Source organism: Podarcis erhardii, assembly GCF_964252035.2.
Source record: "Podarcis erhardii genome assembly, chromosome: 15".
Classification (NCBI taxonomy): domain Eukaryota; kingdom Metazoa; phylum Chordata; class Lepidosauria; order Squamata; family Lacertidae; genus Podarcis; species Podarcis erhardii.
In genome coordinates, this window is record NC_138505.1 from 19,128,078 (window position 1) to 19,144,524 (window position 16,447).

Here is a 16,447-nt window from a genome sequence, read left to right on the forward strand (position 1 = left end):
CAAGGTAACAAACTTGTAAATGTAAATAATAATATTAGCACAAGGACTAAAGGATTTGCAACCAAAAAATAGTATTTTTCTTCAAAATCAATCGCTGTCAAGTCCATTGAGAGGAACAAGTCCAAAGGAGGTGTTACAATTAGAAGGTCAGGGAGAGTTTGGCCAGGTTTCCCCGCACTGCCACCTCCCTCTCACCTGTAAGTAGTGTGCTCTGTGCAAGATTCATGTGCCCTCACCACAATGAACACATGCTGAAAGTGTGAGCGGAACACCTTTGGCGTGAAGGGGAGCGCTCCAGGCTCCTGGAAGACGATGGTCACAATGTCATTCCCAATGTGCCGCTTCCTCAGCAGCTGCAGAAGATTGGGGGTGGGGGAGGAAAGGAAGGTTACCAGAGAAATGGGGAGCTGGAGACTTGGTACAGGCACTCTGTTCAGCCTCTGAATGGAGCGTTAAGAGGATGTGAATAAGTTCTGCTTGATTCTTCTCCAGTATGTGTGTGATGGCTTCCCCCTCACTTACTTTTTATGGGGAATCTCTTGTTCCCCTGACCTAAGCAAAAATGCCCCCACATACCTGCTGGCGGTTGTTAGGGGTGTAGGGTAGCATGGTAGAGACATGGAACATGATCTCATAGTCCTGATACGTGGTATAGAGCGAGTGGGTCCCTGTGGAATCATCTGCAAAGAAGAGTGGCAGAGAGATTAGAAAAAACTTTCAGTGCAGCTGCTGCTAGCATCCACTCACCCAAAAGGTAGCTTTTTCAGAAAGGGTCTGTGTATGGCAGTCAGGTTCTGCATCCATAGCACTAACCAGAGGAGCAATGACTGCTGGGAGGAGTGGAAAGAGAAGAAACGCCATGGTGCATCTGCAGCCGCATAACCGGATGCCTTCACCTGCCCCAGCTGCAACAAAGCTTGTCTCTCCCAAAACCTGTCTCTCTACAGTCACAGCAGGCATGGCAACCTTCCAACTTCACGCCCCCCCCCAAAAGCCGTACTTCTCCATCGTCTTCCGAGACAGACAGACACCAACCAACCAATTTTACTTAATAAATAAATGCATAGCTTTAACAGGAGAAGACAAAAAGAGCTAGGAACATGACTACTAAGCCCTGCTCAGGCCTGGCATCAACATGCGGCATACAACTACCAGACTTTTATAAGACATCTGAAGGCAGCCCTGTTTAGGGAAGCTTTTAATGTTTAATAGATTATTGTATTTTAATATTCTGTTGGAAGCCGCCCAGAGTGGCTGGGGAAACCCAGCCAGATGGGTGGGGTATAAATAATGAATTATTATTATTATTATTATTATTATTATTATTATTATGCTGCGACAAATGCTGTGGGAGAAACAAGGCCCTTTGGGGGGGTGGAGGTTGATGCTGTGAACCCTTCCATCGTAGGCTCAGGTTCTATATATGTGTAAATACACTATGTATCATAAAGACACCATGGTCTCTGCTGCGCCTCATTTCCAAAAGGAACCACAAACCCTGGGTAACTGCCTGAAATTTTTCACCGCTCAGAGACTGGGGTGGCATGCCGCTGGGAAATTCAGGTGGTAGATGGGCACTGCATCCAGCTGCCCTCTAAGCAGTTTATATTTTATTACTGTTTACATTGCCTTTTTTAAAAAAAGTTTTAAGAAGTGGGGGAGAAGGACCAGGAGATCCAGGGTCTACTGCGGAAGACCCCATAGGCCACCCCCTAACCATGACCCTGTAAAACACACATAAATTAATCACACTCCCGTTATACTTACTCTTGTTGTCTAGCTGGGCACGGTACTTGCCAAAGCCGAGCAGCCGGATGCGCTCACCCAAGAGGTCCAGGAATTCCTGGAAAGTTGGCCCTGCTTCCTCGTTGTTGTACATGTCTTCCTCGGAGCCCTGCCCTGCCCGGCAGTACAGCACCCCGACTTTCCGCTGGAAGCTGAGCTGCAGGGAGGGGGAAGTCCGGGATGGGTAGATTGAAGGGCAAGACCCAAACGAGAACCAATCAGAGGCTCTTTCAAAGCCTTCACTTTACTGGGTAGGTCTAATCCAGCATCCTGTTGCACACAGAATTACCAATCAGATTCCTCTTGCGATGCCCACAAGCAGGCCACAAAAGTGCTAGCCCTCTCCTGCTGCTGTCGCCCAGAAACTAGTATTCAGAGTATTCAATGAGAGGCGCAACTGCAACAAAAAGCCCATCACGTAGTTGTCCCTGCCGGGTAGCTGGAGTAAAAGATCTTAACATATGTGTCTCGGTAGAAAATCTTAAAAGCCGCGTAGATTGATGTGGGACTTTAAAAGTACCTGAGGTCCCAAGCTGCGTTGGGCTTTAAAAGTCAAAGTCAACACCGTAAATGGAAATGAACCGATAGCCATGCTCATTTGAGACAGCAGAGGAAGATGGGGCTTCCAGATATTGTTGGACTACAACAACTCGCATAATTCTTGGCTGTTAGCTATGCTGGCTGGGGATCATGGGAGCTGGAGTCTAATAACACTGGGTGGGCTACAGGTTCCCCAGCCCTGCCTTACAGCTCAGCTGGATGTTCTTTGATGGTTGCCTTCTGATTTTTAAATTATTATTTTTAAATACAAATGATACAAATCTAGCCGCTCAAGGAAGAAACTGATTGTCTAGATCCATTTCAATTGGGGTTTAGGCCCAGAACCTGCCTTGGTCACCCTGTACAATGACCTCAGTTGGGAGAGAAACATGGGTCATCTGTCTGTTTATTCTCTTCAACCTCTCAGCGGCTTTCAATACCATCAACCATTGTTTCCTTCTGGAGTTAGGACCGTGTGGCACTGCTTTGAGGTAGTTCCAGTACTATTTGGATTGATGTTTCCAGTGAGCACACCTTCCCATTTTTTCTCGCAAGATCTCGGCAGCCATTTTGGGTGCTGCGACTTCATGCGCTCTCGCGTTTTGGGGCACTACACGAGATTTGCCCCCTCCAAAAAACTGCTTTGGGGGGCAAGAGTGAGAGTCACATGACTTGCCCAGAAGACATCCCAGAAGATGCATGTCCCAGTTTTGCATCAGAAAAAGTTGGAAGGTCTGAGAGTGTTGCTTAGGGAGTGTTCTTTAGCCCATGGAGCCTTCAATGTGAGGTTCCTCAGGATTCGATTTTATTCCTTGGTTGACATCTGGTGCCCTTTTAAATGTGTTGTAGGATTATTGGTTTGTTTTTGTTCTTATGTTTACTGTGTATTTTGTGTTTTTTATACACTCGTACCTCGGCTCCCCAACACCTCAGGAGTCGAATGTTCTGGCTCCCGAACAATCAAAAACCAGAAGTGAGTGTTCCAGTTTTTGAACGTTCTTTTGGAAGCCAAACGTCGGATGGGGCTTCTGTGGCTTCCAGTTGGCTGCAGAAGCCGTTCTTTGGAAGTTGAACGGACTTCCGGAATGGATTCTGTTTGACTTCCGAGGTACGACTGTATTGCAAATTTATGTTGTGAACCGTTCTGAGATCTATGGATGAAGGGCAGTATAAAAACAAATAAACAATTTTCCATGGCAGTAAACCATGGCCTTGAAGGTAGTTCTAAGACATAACAGGGTGGGGAATATGCGTTTTGAATGCAACAGCCTTACCCCTTGTTCATCCAACTTGAGCAAGGTCTCTGGGACCTTTGGGGAACTAGAGGCCAGGCGGAGACACTGCAGGTTGAGCTCTGGCATGACGTGTTCCAGCAACTTCTTGGGAGGGATGCCCCGTGGGGCAGTGTGGCGGGCCGAAAGGGGAAGAGCATCCTCCAGAATAGATCCCCGCAGAGTCCGGAGCTGGGAGGAAAACAACAGCTGTCAAGGGGACACGAGGAGGATCACACCAGGGGGACTCCCCTCCACGTAAGGCCATGACACCACTCAGTGTGGCCTAGTGGCTAGGATGTTGGGGTGGGACCTGAGAAAAGCTAGGGTTAAGTCCCACCTTTGCCACAGACTGTCTTTCAGGCCACATTTACACCATAAAGTGGTATAATGCCATTTCAAACAGTCATGGTTTCCACCAAAGAATTCTGGGAGCTGTAGTTTGTCAAGGGTGCTGAGAGTTGTTAGGAGACTCCTTATTCCCCTCACAGCTCTACAGTTCCCAGAGTGCTTTAAAAATTAACCCGTTCCCAGAGGATTCTGGGAATTGTAGGTCTGTGAGGAGAATAGGGGGTCTCCAAACAACTCTCAATACCTGTAACAAACTACAGTTCCTAGGTTTCCCAGAATCTGCATAGACAGAACTACATTATACAAACCATAAATTTAAGAATGGGTGACTGGGCTTCCACTAAACCCTTCCTCCCTCCCCATCTTGTTTTCCTTGTGTGCTGTGTATTTTAGAGCATAAACCTGATAGCAGAGACAGTTGTCATGGCTGATTTTTGGTAAGCCAATTTAGCTGGCAGTTTGGGATAAAAAAACACATGAACAGCTATTGCGGCATGTCTTGAGAACCCACCTGACTTGTGCGGATTATAAGGCGGTAATTGTACTGGGGTCCAGCGCTGCCCTCTTTCTCCTCACGCCGTAGTGATATTGCCACAGAGCCCAGCTTATCGTCCACCCCGAAGTAATTCTGGTGCTCTGTGTGGAGAGAAGCGAGGAACCTGCCTTGAGGACAGCTTGCAAACAAAGCCAACCAGAGATTCTGAAAACAAGGAACCTCACAGCAAAGGCGGCCAGCAGGAGGCCTACACTTGCCCCACACCCAGCGGTCCATTTTTGCCCTCAGCCACCCTGAACACCAAGGGTGAGCAGAAGGTCCACTGGTGTCTAGTGGAAGATCTCTGTATGATTCAGGAGATCAGCAAAGTTTTCCGGCTCTCAATTAGAACAGGGGAAACCATTTTCTCCATCTGAACAAGGCTGCTGGAACGAGGAAAGCTAGCCAGGAGTTGGTGATGGCGGGAAAGGAGATTGAGCTCTGTTTTCAAGTATTGGACACAAAGTCCTTGGCTTGGAATGTGCTCAGAGGCACCCTCTTCTCAACTACATAATTCTAACTGTAATCTTTTATTCCTGGGTTTGGGCTGGTAGATTGTGGGGTTGATCTGAGAAGGCTGAGGCCAGACCATTCTTCCTTGTACACCAGGCTTCATCAACCTAGGGAGGCCTCCACATTTTTTCAGACTAAAACTCCCATCAGCCCCACAGCAGCTGGTTGGGAGAGGCTGCTGTGCACCAGGAAAGAACAAAAAGGGGGCTGAATGTCTTCAATAAAGCTTTCCAACAGAGATAGCTTTATTTATAGAAGGAATGATCTATTGCTGATCAGAAACATTAACGAAAAGATTACATGCATTGAATAATACAAATGCTGCAGACAATTTTGTTGAATTTGGCATCCTTTTATAAAATACTTTACTGATAACCCTGAAGAATGGCAAGTACCAAAACCAGAGATTGGACTCTGGCAAATCTTAACTAGATTGATCCCTCCTGAAGGGGGGAAGAGTTCGGGTTTTGTTTTTGTATCCCCCCTGCCCCTGCTCTTTTCTGTAATGGTTATATATTGGGAATTAATAAAACTATATTAAAAATAAAAAATAAAGGCAACTCCGACAAAGGACCAACGATTGCATAAATTAATAGAATTTGCAGAATGAGCAAGTTTAATGGCCAAAATAAGAAACTGGGACAAGGAAAAAATAAGGAGTGAGTGGGATTGTTTTGGAGAATATTTAAAAAGAGATAGTATCATGGTTAATTTCCAGGTGGGATGAACTTAGGACCAGTAGTGGACAAGATAAATGAACAGAGAGGAAGAAAAAGGATGGAAGTCTGTTGGGGATGCAGCAATCCAAAGAATATGAACTAGAATGTCAGTGAAGGATAGATTGGGAAGCCAATACAGACTGGGTACGTAAATCCATGTATATAAATGAGTGCAACTTTAAATTTGAAAAAGCATAACTAAAGTTATTTTTAAAAATTAAAATTAAAGCTATGCATCATGCAAAAAGGAAGCAAGAGGAGGCAAAATAATGGTCCAGGAATTGGAATTCTAGTTTTAGGAGAAAGAAAAATGTCTCCTTAGCCAGGTTTTCCATACTGCACATTCTCCGTATACCCCTCTATTGTGTCCCACACAACCCCCACTCGCCTTTTTGAATTTCTTTGCTTCAACACCCCATGTCAACTCCCACAGCCCGCCCAGGGCCCCCTTCCCCTGCTCCATCTCACCCTGCCGGCAGCCGCTCACCCTTGCCGTAGAAATGCTTCCGATAATAGCAGGCTCCGAGGTCGGCGTACTCAATGGCATGGCTTGTCCGGCTGGTCCTCTGCCCGTAGCTCTCCCGGGGCTCCTCCAGCACAGAGACCGCCATGTTGGGGCAGTGAAACCCCGCAAGGGAGCCCCGATGCTGGCCGATCCCCCACTCAGCCTCGCCCCCAGCCTCCATGCGGAAGTTGGGGCAGCTGAGCACCAGAGGCCCATCTTTGTCCTCGCTCCCCTCTCCCTCAAAGGGGGGTACCGGGTCTGCCTGGCAGCGTTCCCGTTCCGAAGCAGCCGATGCCCCGGTGGTGACATTGCCAGGCTTCTCCGCCTCTCGGGTGGCCTCGCCCGGCTCGAAGAGGATGCTCTGGACGTCGTAGTGGGCCAAGTGGCGACCCCACACTGGCACGGGCGCCTCAGAAGGCACAGGGTCCCCGGCCGGCGCACCGTCTGCCTCGGTCTCCCACACTTCGTTGGCCGCCAGTCCCAGCAGAAGCAGGGGGTCGCGGAAGCGCCGTGCTGTGGGGCTGCTGGCCCGTGGCTCTTCGTGGCTGTGTGCCCGGGCCCGAGGGGGCGCGGGGCACTTTGTGGATGTGTTAGGACTGCTGCTGATGCGGTGAAGGCCAACTCCAGCGGCGGGTGGCACAGCGGGCAAGGGAGAGCCGGGGGCGGCAGGGGCAGGGGCCAGCTCCCCTTCGCTGAGTGTCACGTCGCTGTTGCTGCGATGCATGAGGTAGCTACGCCTTGGGGACCTCAGTGGAGGGCCGCACTGCCCCGCAAGGGGGCCCTCAGCCGCCTGGGGCTTGGGGGCCCGAAAGGTGTCGAAAGAGAGGGACGTGAGAGGCGGTCGGTTCCAGTGGCTTCGGGTCTTGCGGATGAAGAGGTCGTCTGACTGCATTGCCTCCAGGCGCCCACAGACCTATCCCCTCGCGCTGGCCCAGGCACCCAAAGGACCACGGGGGAATCTGGATCCTACCCAACTGGAGAAAGGAAAAACAACACCAATCCCGCTTCCCCAGGTGCGTCAGCAAATCAGGTTGTCAGCATGTAACAGGCCGCAGTCTCTTTGGCGGAAGAGGTCAATGCCCCGCCCATGGGGAGGGGCTTCCAAACAGGTTTAAAAGGGATCTAGTCCTGCTGGGGAGAGCCAAGTTGCTCCTCAGCAAACAGGCTCCATGCAGAGGCGAGGGTCAGCACACAGCAGTCAGGCAGGCAGGGGTGCCAGGAATCACCTGGCCACGGCAAAGCTGTCTAGCCATTTTGAGGGCTGTTTACTGCAATGGAAAAAAGAGACACAGGAGAAAGGGAAGAAGGCAGGTGAAAAAGATCTGCTTTGAGCCAAACACACCGGGTTTATGGAGCTGGAATTCAAGCCTGCTGTGATATCCATATCTCCTGCTTTGGAGACCTTGCCAAACTTTCCCAGATGGGGTACAAGCATTGGGCCCAGGAGGCCTGAAAGATTGTACTTCCCTTCACAAACCTACCCAGGTGTCAAGATCCTCAGGTGAGCACCTTCTCTCGTTCCTGTCAACCTCAGAGCCACAGTTGGTGGTGACACCAAAGAGAGAGTCTATTCTCTGGCTGCTCTCACATTGTGGGATTTCCTCCCAAGAGAGGCTAGACTGGCTCCCTCTTTGTTATCCTTCTGCAGGCAAGCCCAAACCTTCCTGCTCAGACAGGCCTTTGGAAATTAAGGTGGGGACAATGCTGACAGAATCATAGAAACGCAGAGTTGGAAGGGACCCTAAGGGTCATCAAGTCCAACCCCTGCAAAGCAGGAATCTCAGCTGAAGCATCCATGAAACATACCCATCCAGCCTTAAAAACCTCCACGGAAGGAGAGTCCACAACTTCCCGAGAGAGACTGTTATACAGCTCTTCCTGTCAGAAAGTTTTTTCATATGTTTAGTTGGAATCTGCTTTCCTGCAATCTCCTTTCTGATCACTGGGCTTTCAAGTACCTAGTAACACCTCTGAACCTGGGATTCCTGGGGAGGAGGAGAAGCTCCCCGCTTCAAACTTTGCATAGGAGTTGGAATAAAGTGGTTCCTCTACCCAAGAGTTCAGCTTCCCAACCCAGCATCAAACGATGCTCTTCGCTCTGCATATACCCAGAAACACTCTCACCTGTGCTCTGGACCTGCGCTTTTGTCAAGCCCCAGTATTAAAGCAAAACAGGGCTCCATTTGCTCCACACCCCATGTAGGATAAAATCCCTGCTGTCAAGAGCCGATTAGCCTAGTTGTTTGACACAGCATCCTCCCCACCCCACCCCCGAGGGCTGTCACTCCCAATCACCATCGGAGGAACTGGTGCCCAGCTGTCCCTTACCCTGTGCAGATGGCACAGCCCAACAAGCCCTGCACCCAGCCAGGGGCCTGTTTCTTGGAGGAACCGGCCAGCTTGGGGCAGGGATGGAAGATTTGGTGGGAGAGCTGGAAGGCAGTGGCATCTGAACCTGGGTGCAAAGCAGGTCCCCCTGCCCACTGCCTTGCGGCAGGCCCTGTCCCAGACTCCGAGGAAAGCAAAAATAACAGCATACCCGGCCTTGGTCTTGCATGCGCTTTGCAAAATCACTAACCCCATTTAACTCACTTCCACCTTCGCCCCAAAATAAACTACACACTGATTGGAAGCCGGGCCAGGGAAGGCAACAACCTGCCTCTGACCCTGGTGGGGAGGACCAAGTCACGCTGCGGTGACATGCAACAGCAACTCTTAGCTGAGCAGCCCAGAGGCCAGAGGCACACGCTCCACTTCAGCACCACAAGCAGGAGGAAGTGGAAGAAGACGAAACTTCTGCAAATGATCAAAGCACAGGCATGGCTTCTTGTCATCAAGGCGTGAGGAGAAAGATTAGGGGGAAGAGGATGAACTGTGTCTGGTGGACAGAGACAGAAGCAAGCAGCATTCGCCCAGGGAGGGAAATTTCACAGGAACTCGAATGGGGGGGGGGGGGTTGGGAGCTTTTTCAAGCCACATCGACAACAGCTTGCAACCCACTTTTGCACTATGTGCTCCTGAGTAGGCCTGGGCTATATATCGCCCAGGACCGGTATGAGGAGCAGACTGCAATGTCGGTTTCCCTCAGTGGTATATCGCTGGTGAAACAGCAATTGCACTCTTCCATCATATGATGCAGAGGGAGAAACAAGCCACCTGGACCCGGGGTTGCAGTTTTGCGAAACAATTGGACTGTAACCTATTGCTTAGCAATAAACAACAATTGACTCCTAACTCCTCTTGCCTCTGAGTTTTATTGGCGTAAACTCAGAAGAGTTTTAGCTCACAACAAAACTGCCATTGCACTCTTCCATCATACGATGCAGAGGGAGAAACAAGCTGTATCAGTGAGGCGCTGATACAGCTTGTCCCTCCCTCTGCATCTTTAAACTGCTCAACTGAGGCGTGTGCAGCTGCCCTTACCTGAGCCAAGCAGTTAAAGGAGCCCCCAGCCCAGCACTGGCCCCTGTGAACTGGTGGCGGGGTGGGGGCTCTGTAAAACTGCTCAGCTGAGAGAAGCATGGTTGGCACTCCCCACTGGGGAGGGGGAATCTTCTGGACCCCCAGCTTTGCTGCACAAACAAGCTGCGTTGCCCCAGCCCGTGAGTGTCAGGGTGAAACCGCCTCAGTTCCTGAGGTGAGAGCTGGGGCAGTTTCACCAGGTGCCTCACAGAGGCCGATGCAGCTTGTTTTTTCAACATTGCGGTATATCGCCAAACCACAATGTTTGGCTGGCGATACACCGCAATGTTGAAAAACTGATATCGCCCAGCCCTACTCCTGAGTAGCTCCAAACTCTGCTCTGCTGTCCTTCTCTAGGCAGCACAGCTTTTACATGGTTTCCCTCCTTTATCACACACAAATAGAGTTATAGGTACATTTGTTCATGCCACACCGTGCTGAAGCGTCACCCACTCCGAAGTGTGATGTAGTGTTTAGAGAGTGCCAGACATGGGCCACGTTCACACCATAAACTTAAAGCACTACGATACCACTACTAAACAGTCCATAGGAAACCTGGGATCTGTAGTTATCTAAAGGGTGCTGAGAGTTGTTAGGAAAGGCCTGTTCCCCTCACAGAGCGACAATTGTCAAAAGCGGTTTAACAATTGATCCCTGGTCACTATAGGGGTCTCCTAGCAACTCTCAGCACCCTTAACAAACAACACCTCCCAGAATTCTTTGGGGGAAGCCATAACTTTTTAAAGTGGTACCCACAGGACTTTAAATGTATGGCAGGAATGTAGCCAAAGACTGGGCAGGCCCAGATTCAAATCCTTAATCGAGTGCAAGGGCTGCTGGGGGTGAGCTGGAACAGTCACTCCCAACCTAACCTACCTCACAGGGTTGTTGCAATGAGGAAGATGGGATTGGGACTGGTGGGTGGGTGGGGAAGACAACCGCCACCATGTACCATCCTGAGCTGCAAAGGCGGGAAAAGGAGATGTTGGGGGGGGGGAATTAATAAAATATTTTGAGAACAACACAGCATAACGGATGTGTCTAGGACTGAGGAGTCTCGGGTTCAAATCCTCCCTCAGCCATGGATCTCTCACTGGCCTACCCTCTTGCTTTCAGACTAGGCTACTTCACAAGGTTGTTGTGAGGATTAAAACAAGGGAAGGGAGAACTGAGCTGTCTTGAACTCCTTATTTATACACAAACAAATACATACATACATTTAAAAAGTGAGAGATATTTCTACCAAGGAGGGTAAGCTGGGGGGCTGAAATGCTGGTCAGGGCCCTGTTATTATTGTTGTTGTTGTTGCTGCTGTTTCCCTAGTGGGCATTTTTAGAAAGCACAAGAATTTCTGATAAGATCTGATAAGATCCAGTCAAGATGAGAAATGTTCTAAAATGGAAATTCTTATGCATGGGGAAATTTCACAGCGGGCAGCGGGAGAATACATGCAAAGAGAAAGCGAGAAAACCTGTATCACACCTCAGCGTGGGTGCAAAGGAGAGAACTGATGAAGTGTCAGCAAGCGATTCTAACAAGTCATGCTGATTTTTGCACCCCCCACACCTGTAAACCAAATGAAAAACTACTTTGGGCTCAAACACACATTGATTCCCCCCCCCCCCAAATATGCTCTTTTTATTCCACATAAACAGAATTCAACACAGTCACGTCCACATCATACATTTAAATCACATTTATGGCACATCTAACAGTCATGGCTTCCCCAAAGAACCCTGGAAACTGTAGTGTCCCCCCAAGCTACAATTCCCTGCACCCTTAGCAAACGGCAATTCCCAGGATTCAGAGGAACTCAAAAAATGGAGGACCTGTGAGTTTCCAGGATGTGTGGATTGTTGAGGTGTCAGTTGAGAAATTCAGCATGGAACTGAAGGATGTGTTTATGAAGAGGGAATTAACCTTGCTCAAGCCCTGAAGAACTTGCAAATTATAGTCAGTATCTTGGAGGGGCAAGTAAGATGGGGGGAAATGAGTGCCACAATCTTAAAAAATGAAAACACTCCCCTGTTAGTACTACGCAGGGATACTTCCAGAGAAAAGGAAAGGAAAGGGGGAAAGATAAGCCTTTCCTTCCCCAGTCTCCAGAAACCTCTCCTCCTCCTCCTCTAGGGCCACCTCTACCCATATGAACCTACCCGGACCCTGAGATCATCCTCCAAGGCCCTTCTTTGTGTGCCTTCTCCATGAGAGGTCCAGAGGGTGACAACATGAGAATGGGCCTTTTCTACAGTAGCTCCCCATGTGTGGAACACTCTCCCCAGAGAGGCTTGCCTGGTGCCTTTATTATACATCTTTAGGTGTCAGGTGAAAACATTCTTCTTTAACCAAGCCTTTGGCTAAGTAACATCTGATGCCATTTAAATACGTCGTGGAAGTGGGGATTATTGGGGATTTTTTTGTTCTTATTCTTATTATGTATTTTGTGTTTGTTATATTGGAATTTTACGTTGTGAACTGCCCGAGATCTATGAGTATAGGACAGTATACAAATAAGGATAATAATAACCATCTATTAAATGTTCAGGTTCAGGACTTGGAACACAAAACCTGAGTCCTCTAGCACAATGTAGACATAGGAAGTTGCCTTAAGCCAGGTCAGACTATCTAGTCAAGTAATTAACTACTCTTGACTGGCAGCAGCTCTCTCAGGCAGGGACCAGGCCCAGACCGGGGGGGGGGGGCATATGGGCCACTTGGCCCAGGCCTCTGATTCCAAAGGGGGCCTCAGTCAGCATATTCACAATTGCAGGGGATACACTGGGGCGAACTTACTTATTTATAAGACTTCAGTTATCCCCAGGGTAAAAAGGGGGGCACATTATCTACCTGGCCTGGGCCTCTGCCTGGCTCTGCAAGGTCCTGGCAGGGACCCCAGTTTTATCAACTGCTACCTGCTCTGTGGCTGTCCAGATGTTGCAGGATAACCACTCCCACCATCCCAAACCACCGTCCCTACTGACTGCAGCTAATGGGAGCTGGGAGTTCAAAATCATCTGGAGGGCCGCAGTTTCCCCATTCCCACCTTAGCAGCTGGAGATGCATGGCAGCATTTTGTTATAGGTTCTGGCTGCAAAACAAGGCCCACAAACTTGGGAGGAATGTCTAATACAGGTGCCTGCCCAAAGGCAGGACCCTCCACCCACCTGACATCCAGGTAATGAATTACTGTTTTCCTCTCCCCTTTAGTACACTTTTCCTGCTTCTGTCTCATTTCCCAGACCTTGAAATCTCTGTAGTTTGTGCTCCCTTTTATCCTTGCAACCAGGATGCCTCTTTCCTGTGGTGGGCTCACCAGAGATCAGGTACTCCCTAGAAGTTACTTTCTGAAAATACTACTAAGTGTGGGTGAATGTTAAACCCACCAACCCCCTCAATGGTAAACATAAAATGTGAGAACTCTGTATTTCTCTTGCCGTGCAGGAGCTAAAGACAAGGCACTCACTGGAGAGTTAACTTGCTGTACAATGGTATACATACCTACTCAGAACCGGTGTATATCTCTATGTTTTTAGCAGGGCTTTCTGCCAGATAAATGGCCACAGAATTGCAGCCTAGGCTTTTTTAGGGTTGGCACTGGGGGAAAGCAGGTTTCTTGTGCCTTTGTGTGCTGTACGGCAGTCAAAAATTAAGCAGGTTAAGCTTTTTCTATTATGGAAATACAATTTTGGGGGAAGCTTTACCTGTCCACATTCTGTATGTCAAGCATTTCATTAGGTGTGTGGCCACTGGTTTATTTTTGGGCCCTCCACCCCACCTGCAAAAAAGGGCATCCATTTGTGTATGACACAAAGAATGTACAAATTTTGTGCAAATCCACCCATTTTTGTGAGTGGGTTGGGGTGTGCATGTGTGCAACCCACATATAGTGTACTGGACCCATAAAATCCTGCTGGCCCCGCTGCTCACATCCCAAAGACCCCAAACAGAGCAATGCAAGAGACTTTGGAGAAAAGAATCTGACAAGCAAACTGCCCCGGACACATTAAGCAAGCAAACCGCAAGACCCGCTGCAAATCAGGATCAGACCCAACCGCAGGAAATTATTCTAGGGCAAACTTAACTGGGTACAAATAAAAAGGTCCCCCTCCCCAATGTTCCCAGCACATCTCAGGCTCCAGGCAATTGCCCCACAAACGGAGGCGAGGGGAGTTGCCATCTTAGGGCTGCCGAGGGAAGGAAAAGTTTGCTTTCCGAGGAAGGAAGCAGACATGAGGCAGAAGGCTAAAGTCATTCAGCGGCGGCTGACCCGATGGCAGGCATGGGGTGGGGGGAGAGGCAGGAAAAAGAAGGCTGGAGAGCCATGGAAGGAAAGAGGAAGATGTCGATGACAACAGGAAATAGGCACCCCCACCAACATGCCAAGGGACACGATAAAGCATTTGGGAGGAAGGCAAAAGGAAGGGTCCTTGGGCAAAGAGCCCAGTCATTTCGGCGAGGCCTCGTCCATTTCAAATGCACGGAAGCGCCCCCTTTTTACCTCCCCGTTTCCCTCCCCCCCCATTGCAAAACAACCCCGTTGTGCGCCCCCTGATCCCTTCCCGAATAATGGTCGCCCCTCACCCTGCCAGAGAACCGGTATCTTTTTTGGAGGGGGGGAGGTAGCGGTCCGCAGTGGCCTGACAGCGCTGGCGCGGTGACTCACTTCCTGTAGCGCAGGAAGTGTGGCGCAAGCAGGAGACCAGACTCTTCCCCCCAAACACACGGCAGCTCGGCTACAGCTGCTTTTGTGTTTCTTCCTCTTCTCTACCCCCCTCCGCCCCCAATCCCTCAAACACACACAGCAACTCTCTCACGTAACTTCCTCAGGAAAGAGCTGGGCCTTAGCTGTAGATCTGCCCCCCCCCCATCACCAAACACACACAAAGTGGTGAGTGCGGGTTCCTCACTAGAAAGATCCGTACTGGGCCTTAGCACACATTGCAGGCCTGAGTCCCAGTCCCCCCAAATATAACAAAATTATGGAGGGTTTCCCCATCCTACTTAAAAGGAAAAACTCGCTAGCTTCCTTTCTTGCATCCCATAAAAATGGGATCCACTGTGGATGGGGGAGGGGAGGGGAAATTATGTCCGGGTCCCAACTGTGTGGCCTGGCTTCCTATCAGACCCACGTCCTGCAACCCAGTCTCCCACTCCTCCCCCCCCCCTCTCTCTGGGTCTGCTCTGATAAGGCCAAAGCATCCCTTTGCAGCTGGATTTCCAGGAGCAATGAATAGGGGGCTTTCTCCTTCTGCCAGGCTGGAGGTGGAGGGGGCAGGGAAAGGCCACAGAGTGCCATTTGGGCTGCGTCAGCCACCAGCCGGCCTGGCAATGCGGACAGGGAGGCATTGAGAAAGTGCTGGCAACACAAGGGGAGTGGCCTGCCACTCAGGAGGCCCCCTTTTGCGGTGGGAGGGGAAGGCCTCAAGTCCCCACCCCTCTCTCCCCTTTGTCCATCTACCACTGTTTGGAGGGGAACCTTTTCAGTTGTGCAGGCCAGATCCTTACTGGATCTCAGCCCCACGGGCCAAATCCCACAAGTGGGTGGGATGTCCACCTGCCAACTGCCTGGCGTCACTATCCCCTCAGGTGATTGGGTACTTTGAAGTCCCAAAGCTGGGACTTCAAAGCTTGATACCCGGCTTGTGAGAAACCCTACACAGTGCTTTAAAACACCGAATGCTTCAGTTTTACTGCCCAACAGCTTTCTGCAAACAAACTTTGCACGGGGAGTTTGCTAGCAAAGCTCTCACTTTGGGTTTTCATTGCCAATACACATGGGGAGGGTACCTTCCTGACCGTACTGGCAACCACGTCTCAAACAGCCCCACACCTGAAATTGCATATGATGCAGAACAGGTGAGTATGGTTTGGGGAAAACAACCTTGCAGGCCAGCCTCAAATCCCTGACCAAGTCTGACCCATGGGCTGGTGCCTCCTCACCCCTGATTCCAGCCCAGCCCAGCCCAGCCCAGTGTCCTCTGGCAGGAAAGTTGGTCTTGGGCACAGAATGGTCTTCCCCATCATTTGCTACCACAACCTTTCATCAGGGGTTGGTATTAATCCAAGCTTGGAATGGAGATTGAGATTGAGGAATCGGGATGGTTAATTCAGAGGGAGACTCTTTCCGATGGGCTGCCCATTCCCAAACAGATCAATGCTGCCTGCCTCCATTGCCAGCTGTGATCACCAGGGTTCAACCCACACAGGATGGCAACCCACCAGTCAACACCATAGTGAGGACACTCTCAATCCCAGAGCCAGCCCTGGGTCAGGTTATTGCAATCCGTCAGGGATGAGAGGCTGCATGCTGAAAAATATCACTTGCTTATCTCCACAGGCCTCTGAGCGAGGCTGATCTCACGCTTGGTCTCCCAGCCCTCTCGTGCTTCTCTGTCTGCTGTGCCTTTGCAGAACCTCATTAATCTATACACACCAGAGGCTGTACAGAGATTTAAAGCCAAAGAAAATAATATAGCCTTGTAGGGACGGGGAACTTGTGGCCCTCCAGATGTTGCTGAATTACAGCTCTCTTCGTTCCTGGCCATTGGCTGCAGACGTTTGGGGTTGATGCAAGAGAAGATGTTCAGCAATGTCTGGAAACCCTTGTATTAACAACAACAAAGAACAAGAACCCCCCCCCCAGTTGTCCTGTGGAACTGAATGCCACAGGATGTCTGGGGTTTAGGACAAATAGGCAAAAGTGTTGGTTGTTAAAACAAGAGCCAGAGGCCTGTCATTAACCCCTAGCAGGTCAGGGGGGCACCGT

At 49.9% G+C, this 16,447-nt stretch overlaps 1 protein-coding gene across 5 annotated transcripts in view; it reads right to left on the reverse strand.

Annotated features, from left to right (window-relative positions):
- Window positions 1–16,447, reverse strand: part of SIPA1 (signal-induced proliferation-associated 1) — a 35,721-nt gene that overhangs the window by 13,654 nt on the left and 5,620 nt on the right. Inside the window, exons 1-7 of one of the 5 annotated variants that reach the window (XM_081841745.1) lie at window positions 14,263–14,432; window positions 6,202–7,487; window positions 4,459–4,583; window positions 3,600–3,788; window positions 1,768–1,942; window positions 577–680; window positions 196–353 (exon numbers count right to left, since the gene is read on the reverse strand). In XM_081841745.1, the coding sequence (XP_081697871.1) occupies window positions 196–353; window positions 577–680; window positions 1,768–1,942; window positions 3,600–3,788; window positions 4,459–4,583; window positions 6,202–7,111 (1,661 nt within the window). In that variant the 5' untranslated portion in view covers window positions 7,112–7,487; window positions 14,263–14,432. The other 4 variants (XM_081841746.1, XM_081841742.1, XM_081841744.1 and 1 more) reach the window with 4 other exon arrangements.